General features: G+C 42.5%; 1 protein-coding gene and 1 pseudogene across 1 annotated transcript; one reads left to right on the plus strand and one right to left on the minus strand.

The window, feature by feature from the left end:
* Positions 1 to 1,390: 1,390 nt before the first annotated feature.
* On the plus strand, positions 1,391 to 2,344 carry LOC140897732 (olfactory receptor 14A16-like). The gene has a single exon (XM_073310721.1). It carries the CDS (start codon positions 1,391 to 1,393, stop codon positions 2,342 to 2,344), a length of 954 nt encoding a protein of 317 aa, XP_073166822.1.
* Positions 2,345 to 5,727: 3,383 nt separating this feature from the next.
* Positions 5,728 to 8,533, minus strand: LOC140897503 (olfactory receptor 6F1-like; annotated as a pseudogene).
* Positions 8,534 to 9,907: the final 1,374 nt, after the last annotated feature.

Raw genomic sequence — 9,907 nt, forward strand, 5'->3', positions numbered from 1 at the left:
CCAGAAAAAATTGACTTTTCATTGAGGTTGTGAGAACCAAACAGTTTCAGCCGAAAACTGTTGGAACCTGAAAATTTTTAGGCATAATCAAAAAAAGTTTTCATTTTTATGGATATCAGAAACTTTCCATGAAAATATATTAAGTGAAAACTGAATTTTCCTTTGAAATAAAGTAGAAATTGTCTGACTACTCCTACCTGGAAACTTAGCTTTTCACCAGGGTGGGGAACATGAATATTGTCCAATAACACCATAATTTCCAACCCTATTCCCTCTATTGCAAACGTGTTTGTCTGTTTCAAAGGGGTAGCTGCAGGATGGTAAAACTGAGTACGTAGCAAAGTTGGTCGCCCAGAGAATGTGTTTTAAACATACTAACCTCTTTAAACTAAAGCCCTGAGAGTCGAAGCTCCCAGACAAAGGCTGTCTCTCTTTATCCTACCCAAGGACAGGCAGGAGGTTGATGGAACTAGAACCCAGATCTCCACTTCTACCATCATAGCCTCTGTCCCACACTGCTGCCTGCTAAACAAAAATACTGTCAACATGTGCACAGAACATGCACACAGGAAGACACAATCCATCCCCAAAAGAGTTCACATTCAAAGTACACGAGACAGACAAAGGGAAGGGGAGGAAAGAGAGGCAGCGGTGACTGCTCCATGGTCACAAAGTGACAGAGGCAAGACTAGAACCGAAGTCTCCTGACTCACACAGCACAGAAATAAAGTCACAGAGGGGAACCACACAACCCAGCAGCAACTGAGCGATGCGACCAGCCCATCATCACCCAGCAATGGGAGTGCAGCTGGGATCTGGTGCCATAAATCAACGTGTAAGTAGGCATCAGGCGGTATGTGGGATGTTGGGGTGGAATCATCACAGAAAAGCTGCCATGCGGGAAGCTGGGTGATTCTGTGCTGTATTTCTCAGTTAAGTGGGAATCAGACTGTGCTGGCATTTTAGTATTTTAGTTGAGTTGGCCAAGTTGTGAGCCTGCTGTCTGTAGCAATAGGGGCATAATTTTGGCTCAAATTGTTGGATTTGGATTGTACTTTGTTCCATCTTTCATCCTGCATTTGATCAAGCCACATCCTCATCTTGGGCCAGATCCTCAGATGGTGTAAACTGACCCAGCTCCAGTGACTTTAAGGGAGCGATGCCAATTTACACTCCTGTCATAACGCACCAGAGTAGTGCCCTGGTTGTGAGCGGTGAGGAGCCCTCATTACTCCAGACAATGGAAGTGACAAGTGCTGTGCACCTTTGACATTCACATCATGAGATATCATGGAGAGGGGAATTAGAGTCATTCCCTCTCTCGCTATAACCCTGACCATTGCTCTTGTCCTTCCCTCCACAGCCATCACACGATGAACTAAGAAAGAAAATGTCCAACCAAACTACCGTGACCGAGTTCCTTCTCCTGGGATTCTCTGATGTTCGAGAGCTGCAGATTTTGCACTTCATTGTGTTTCTAGTGCTTTACCTGGCAGCCCTGACAGGAAATCTTCTCATCATCATAGCCATAGCTCTTGACTACCACCTTCACACCCCCATGTACTTCTTCCTGATGAGTTTGTCCATCCTAGACCTCGGCTCCATCTCTGTCACCATCCCCAAATCTATGGCCAATTCCCTTATGAACACCAGATCCATTTCCTATTCTGGATGTGTCGCCCAAGTCTTTTTCTTCATCTTCTTTGCTGAAACCGACTTTGTCTTACTCACCATCATGGCATACGATCGATATGTCGCCATCTGCAAACCACTGCACTATGAGACTATAATGAACAGGAGAGCTTGTGTCCAAATGGCAGCCAGTGCCTGGATCAGTGTAGTTCTCTATTCTTCATTGCATACTGGGTACACGTTTTCGATAACCTTCTGTGGAGGCAACATGGTGGATCAGTTCTTCTGTGAAATCCCCCAGCTACTGAAGCTCGCCTGCTCTAACTCGTACTTCAGTGAAGTTGGGCTTATTGCATTTGGTGTGTGTTTAACCCTAAGTTGCTTTGTTTTTATAATTGTGACATATGTTCAGATCTTGACCACGGTATTGAGAATCCCCTCTGAGCAGGGACGACATAAAACCTTCTCCACATGCCTTCCTCACCTCATTGTAATTTCCATGTTTCTTTCCACTGCTGTCTTTGCTCACATGAAACCCATCTCCAGCTCTCCGTCAGCTCTGGATCTTGTGGTGGCTGTTCTCTATTCCGTGCTGCCGCCAGTGATGAATCCAATCATCTACAGCATGAGGAACAAGGAAATCAAAGCTTCCCTGAGGAAACTGACTGGGTGGAGGTTATTCAACAAAAATAAAATGTCTGCATTTCTCTGATGAACATGGTTTTATCTGTTTTTTTTACAAATACAATCAACTGATGACATTATTGTCCCTATAAGAATATGGTGTGTGATTTTTTTTTGCAAAATGCTGTATGTATAGTGGTAAATCCACACTAACTCCTCTAAGTCAGTGGAGTTCTTCTAGGTTTATAGCAGTATAAGTAAGATGAAAATCTATCTATCTCATGCTTTTATACTGCCACCCCTCACCATGTTATCTAAATACCTTCCACATAAAATCAGTAGCCATTAGAAAGTACCCATTGGACTTCATGGACTCTCTGGTTCTTCTCCTTTTTGGGGGTCAAAACTTTGCTTGGGGTATGATGGCTTTTAGGTTTCTGTTTGCTGATGTGACAGAGTGGGATATGGCAGCATCAGATCATGAACTCTGTGTTTTGCTATCTGGGTAAATATTGACATAGTGACTGCAGAAGTCTGGGCTTGCTCAATAGCCGTCTATCGCTCTTTGTTCATGGCAGCTCTCCTCCTACCTGAGAAAGGTGCCTGTTACTTTGCTGAAGGACTATCACTCAGACAAATCAAGACTGAAGTCTGGGGCCTTTGATTTTTGTTGCCTTTCACCTACAGGCCCTGCTGCATGGAACAAGTCTTTTGCTGTATAGGGAGTCTGCAAGTGATGGGGGGGAGGGGGGGAGCATGGCTGGTGGGTCTGGAAGTCTTAATTTTAGCACATGACAAAGAGACAGGGGACCTATTTAAGTGCAGAGTCCTACCCTGTGTCAGGTGCCAGCCATAATCCAATGTAAGAAGGATTTGCAGGAGTTCGTTCTATCTAATCTAATCTAATCTATCTATCGTAGGATTCCACACTGTCACCCATCACCATGCTATCTGAGCACCTTCCACATAAAATCAGGAGCCATAGCAAAGCCCCTAGTAGACCGTGAGGAGCCAGAGACTCCATTCCTTTTTTTGTTCTTCCCCTCAGGGTAAAAAATATGATTGTGGTATCAGTGCAGTTGTTTGGTTCTTGCTTCTTTCTCAGATTTTTTAAATTTTATTTTAGGGGGTTTTTTGTTTTTTTTTTACTGGTGGATTGATTTGTTTCTTTATGAGGTGGGAGTGCCTGGGGACAGGAGCACTGGAAGCTCCCTAGAAGTGGGGGGGCCACCGACACCTGAACCAAGTCCCCACCCCCATATGGCCTCTTCCCCCGAGGCCCCACCCTCATGCCGCCTCTTCCCCCCAAGGCCCTTCCCCACGCTTGCTCCTCTCTGCCCCCTCCCCACCATCGCTCACCCTTAAGGCCAGTAAAAAGTGGGAGAACATAGCCCTCCCACTTTTAAAAGTGATGGGGCCATGGCCCCCTGCCCCTCCACCCCCATCTCCATTCTGGTTCCTCTGCCTGGGGAGAGGCTGAGTGTTTGGGTAGACAGTGTTGTCAGTGTTTTCTCATTTATTGGGCGTGCCCGTATGTCATCTCCTTGATGGGGTTTTCCAAGCAATGGGTGAAGTAACATCTGTACTGGCCCAATTTCTGTTGTTGGGAGAGACAAATTTCCAAGCTTACACAGAGCTCTTCTTCGGGTCTGGGGAAGGTGTTCAGAATGTCACAGCTAAATACAAGTTTCAGAGCGGTAGCCGTGTTAGTCTGTATCAGCACGTTTTAAATTTTCATCCAGATTTGGGATAAAAATCAATTTCAAACTATTGGAATTTCCTCTACAATGAAAATTCCAACCCGCTCCAATTAGGGCTGGGACTTCCAAAGATGCCAAAGGGACATACGTGCAAAAATTCTATTAAAACTCTCTCAGGTTCCTTTGTTAAACCCAGCCTACGTCTTTACCTCCTTTGAAATCCCCAGCCTTAATAAGTAAAACACTTTCCAAAAGGTAGGGGGATACAAAGGTAAAAGTTAAAGTTTATTTACACTCTGATGATAAGACTGGTCTAGATACAAATATACAAAAATACAAATAAGTCAGGCATCAAGGGCAAGATATGTAAAGGTATTTAGGAACCTAGTGGGATTCTCAAAAGCATCTAGGCATCTATCACCCATTAAAATGAACAGTTCCTATCAACAGTTATGTTTTGAGAACTAACAGTTAGCCAGTTTTTAATCAATTTACTATTATTTTTGTGTAGTGTTATTTTTAAATAGTGTGATGTTACCCTGAATCAAACCTTTAGAAAAGTGCAAGTCTATCACGTCAACACCATTGCCTTTAACAATCAGAAATGTCACAGTCAAATCAAGTTCATTTGATAAAAAACATTCTGTGAAAACATATTGATCACCATTAATTGAACTTCTTTCTCCCTTGTAATTCCTTTTTGTTGAAAAATGACCATTTTCAAAAATGAAAATTTTTGTAAAGAACTGTTGATTTAGTGATTTTTTGACCACATTTAAACGGAAAACTTTATAAAAAAACTTGATTGAATTGTTTCCATTTACCAACATGTAGGACCCCCAAACTTAGAACCCTTAAAAAGGGAAATAAATTTGATTTTTTGAAATTCTTCACTAATAAAAAAAAAAATCCACCATCGTTGTTCATCATTCTTTATTTCCTGCATGTTGTTCTTTAGTCTGCTGTTTAATAATTTTTCAGCTATTGAACCAAGGAACAGACACAATGTCGTGTGAGTTGGCCAACCAGTCATACATCACAGATAATGAAAATTCTGGAGTTGCTACAAATTTAAACTTAGGACAAACTTCTGAGTGCAGATTCAGTGTCACTAAGGTCTTGATCCTGCACAAGCTTTATGCACAAGCTTTCTTTCCTAGTGTGAGTAGTCCCATTAGAGTCAACTGGACGACTCAAAATAATATAATTTAGCACTTGAGTAAGGATCTCAGGATGGGGGCCTAAATGTGAATTGCTAAAAGTAATGTCTACATAGGGCCTGATCGAAAGGCCATTTAATTCAGTTGAAAGATGTTCATTCATGCCAATGGGACCTCTCGAGAGATTTTAAGGGACAGATTTTCAAAAGTATTTGTAGCTACCACTGAAATCAATGGGATCTTGGTGCCTCATCTGCTGAAGTGCTTTGGAAAAGCCCACTAAACAACTATCTGCATCTTTAGACACCAAAATATCTTTGAAAATATGCCCCTTGGGAGCTCATGTCCAGTAGATTTTCAATAAAAATTAGGCTCCTAGAAACCACATCTTTCATGGTGTTTAGGGGCCTATCTGAATCTTTAGGTGCCTAAATTCCTTTGCAAATCTGGCCCTTAGGCACTTCTGAACATTTTACCCAAATACAAAAGTTGTAAATGTAAAACTGGAACCAGGATTAAAAGAACAACAACAAGGACGGTTACTACCAAAAGGAACATGAGCACAGGCTGAGAATCAGACCCAGTAACATTTAAGCCATTCAAAAACAACTTCATGTCCCACTGAATACCTTCCATAAAGTCTCCTTCACCTCTTTGTTTCTCAGACTGTCAATGAAGAGGTTGAACAGCGGAGTTACAATAGTATTCAAAGTGTTGACAGTCTTGTTCATGTCCAAGGCATTCTGTCTGGAAGGCCTGACATACAGGAAGATGGTGGAGCTGTACCATATAATCACAAGAGTGAGAGGGGAAGAGCAAGTGGAAAAGGCCTTTTGCTGGCCTTGGGCTGATGGGATTCTCAGTATGGTGGAGAGGGTGTAAATGTAGGAGACCAGAGTTATTGAACATAATCCCAGGATGACGATGATCGAGATGATAAAAGCTGCCATCTCAATCACATAGGTGTCTGGGCAGGAGAGAATGATGAAGGAATCTATGCTGCAGAAGAAACGAGTAATGACATTAGTGCCACAGAAGGACAATCTAACTCTCAGGGATTCTGGGATAGAAATAGCCAGGAAACTACACACCCAGGAGCCAAGGGCCAGCTGAGCAGAGAAGGTGCTGTTCATGATGGTGCTATAGTGCAATGGGTAGCAAATAGCCAGATAGCAGTCATAGGCCATGGCGGACAAGAGGAAATATTCTGTGCCGCCCAGGGAGAAAATGAAGTATATCTACAGGATGCAGCTACTAAAGGGGATGGTTCTGTTTTTCCCCAGGAAAATCGCAATGGTCTTGGGAACACAGGCTGTGGTGTATCATATCTCCAGCAAGGAGAGGTAGCAAAGGAAGAAGTACATGGTGGTGTGGAGTTGATGGCTGGCCCTCACTAGGACTAGGATGGCAACATTTCCTGCAACTGTCAGGACATACATCATGGTAAACACCACAGACAGAGAGATCTGCAAATATTGACTACGGGGGAAGCCCAGAAGGATAAATTCCTATATCCTGGAGTAGATTTCCTTCTCTATTCCAGTCACAGACTCCATCTGTCAAGATACAAAAGATCATAATTCAGGAGAAGCTTTGTTACATGGATTGTTAGACATCACAGGTACAATTTTCAAGGGTGCCTGTCAAGATTCCTTTCCCACTCTGAACTCTAGGGTACAGATGTGGGGACCTGCATGAAAGATCCCCTAAGCTTATTCTTACCTGCTGAGGTTAAAAAAATTCCACAAGGTACAAACTTTGCCTTGTCCTTGAACCCTATGCTGCCACCACCAAGCGTGTTACACAAACTACAGGGAAAGAGCCCACTTGGAGACTTCTTCCCCCAAAGTATCCCCCCAAGCCCTACACCCCCTTTCCTGGGAAAGGCTTGATCAAATCCTCACCAATTTGTACAGGTGAACACAGACCCAAACCCTCGGAACTTAAGAACAATGAAAAAGCAATCAGGTTCTTAAAAGAAGAATTTTAATGAAAGAAAAGGTAAAAGAATCACCTCTGTAAAATCAGGATGGTAAATACCTTACAGGGTAATCAGATTCAAAACATAGAGCATCCCTCTAGGCAAAACCTTAAGTTACAAAAAGACACAAAAACAGGAATATACATTCCATTCAGCACAGTCTATTTTACCAGCCATTAAACAAAAGGAAATCTAACGCATTTCTAGCTAGAGTACTGACTAACTTTTTACAGGAGTTCTGAGTTGTATTCCCGATCTGTTCCCAGCAAAAGCATCACACAGACAGACAGACAGACCCTTTGTTCCTCCCCCTCCAGCTTTGAAAGTATCTTGTCTCCTCATTGGTCATTTTGGTCAGGTGCCAGCGAGGTTATCTTAACTTCTTAGCCCTTTACAGGTGAAAAGGTTTTGCCTCTGTCCAAGAGGGATTTTATAGCACTGTATGCAGAAAGGTGGTTACCCTTCCCTTTATATTTATGACAGTGCTTAAATGATATAGAAGCCTAAATCCCATTACAAAATCATGTAAGTTGCTTAGGAGCCTAAGAGCTAGAGTTTCAAAAGTGTTTAGATGTCAACGGTGCAGACTGACAAAAATGCTTAAGCAGGTTAGGCACCTAATGTGGTTAGGTGTTTTTGAAAATCCCGCTGAGCATCTATCTGAAGCTTTAGACATCTTCATACTTTTGAAAATCTGGCTCTGAAAGATTAAAGCTCTTTTGAAAATTGGATGTAGGCTCTCAAGTCACCCAGGGCCAGATTTTAAATGGTATTTAGGCATGTAGAGGGATTTTCAAAAACACCAAGGCACCTAAAGTCATTGATTTCATTGATTCATAGATTCCAAAGCCAGAAGGGACCATTGTGATCATCTAGTCTGACCTTCTGTATAACACAGGACATAGACCTTCTCCAAAATAATTTATAGAGCAGATCTTTTAGAAAAAACATCCAATCTTGATTGAAAAATTCTCAGTGATGGAGAATCCACTGTGACCGTTAGTAAATTGCTCCAAAAGTTAATTACTCTCACTGTACGCCATATTTCCAGTCTGATTTTGCCTAGCTTAAAGTTCTAGCCATTGTATTGTGTTATCCCTTTCTGTGCTAGACTGAAGAGACCATGAAGGAATTTATTAACCTTCTTTTTGTTAAGCTAAATAGATTGAGCTCCTTGGGTCTGTCACTATAAGGCGTGCTTCCTAAACTTTTAATCATTCTCATGGCTCTTCTCTGAACCCTCTCCAATTGATCAACATCCTTTTTGAACTGTTGACACGAGAACTGGACGTAGTCTTTTTCCTGTTTATGCATCCAAGAGTTGCATTAGTCCTTTTGGCACAGCATCACACTGGGAGCTCATGTTCAGCTGATTATCCACCATGACCCGCCAAATCTTTTTCAGAATCACTGTTACCCACAATAGAGTTCCCCATCCTGCAAGTATGTCCTACATGCTTTGTTCCTAGATGTAGACATTCACATTTAGCCATAGTAAAATCACATTGTTTGCTTGCGCCCAGCTTACCAAGCGATCCAGATCCCTCTGTAACCCTGTCCTCTTCATTATTAACTACTTCCTCATTTTTGTGTCATTTGCAAACTTTATCAGTGATGAGTTTATGTCATCTTCCATATCATTAAAAAATGTTAAATAGAGTTAGGATATGAACAGAACCCTCTTGGACCCCACTGGAAACATACCTGTTCCAAGACAATTCCCTTTAACAATTACATTTTGAGACCTAACCGTGAGCCAGCTTTTAGTCCATGTATTGTGTGCCATGTTATTTTTGTATCCTTCTAGTGGTTTAGTCAAAATCATAGAATCATAGAACCATAGAATATCAGGGTTGGAAGGGACCCCAGAAGGTCATCTAGTCCAACCCCCTGCTCGAAGCAGGACCAATTCCCAGTTAAATCATCCCAGCCAGGGCTTTGTCAAACCTGACCTTAAAAACTTCTAAGGAAGGGGATTCCACCACCTCCCTAGGTAACGCATTCCAGTGTTTCGCCACCCTCCTAGTGAAAAAGTTTTTCCTAATATCCAACCTAAACCTCCCCCACTGCAACTTGAGACCATTACTCCTTGTTCTGGCATCTGCTACCATTGAGAACAGTCTAGAGCCATCCTCTTTGGAACCCCCTTTCAGGTAGTTGAAAGCAGCTATCAAATCCCCCCTCATTCTTCTCTTCTGCAGGCTCCCTCAGCCTCTCCTCATAAGTCATGTGTTCTAGACCCCTAATCATTTTTGTTGCCCTTCGCTGGACTCTCTCCAATTTATCCACATCCTTCTTGTAGTGTGGGGCCTGTCAAGGTTCCTCCCCCACTCTGAACTCTAGGGTACAGATGTGGGGACCTGCATGAAAAACCTCCTAAGCTTATCTTTACCAGCTTAGGTCAAAACTTCCCCAAGGTACAAAATATTCCACCCGTTGTCCTTGGACTGGCCGCTACCACCACCAAACTAATACTGGTTACTGGGGAAGAGCTGTTTGGACGCATCCTTCCCCCCAAAATACTTCCCAAAACCTTGCACCCCACTTCCTGGACAAGGTTTGGTAAAAAGCCTCACCAATTTGCCTAGGTGACTACAGACCCAGACCCTTGGATCTTAAGAACAATGAACAATCCTCCCAAAACTTGCACCCCCCCTTTCCTGGGAAATGTTGGATAAAAAGCCTCACCAATTTGCATAGGTGACCACAGACCCAAACCCTTGGATCTGAGAACAATGAAAAAACATTCAGTTTCTTACAAGAAGACTTTTAATAAAAATAGAAGTAAATAGAAATAAAGAAATCCCCCC

This window comes from Lepidochelys kempii, chromosome 14 (genome assembly GCF_965140265.1).
Source record: "Lepidochelys kempii isolate rLepKem1 chromosome 14, rLepKem1.hap2, whole genome shotgun sequence".
Taxonomy (NCBI): domain Eukaryota; kingdom Metazoa; phylum Chordata; order Testudines; family Cheloniidae; genus Lepidochelys; species Lepidochelys kempii.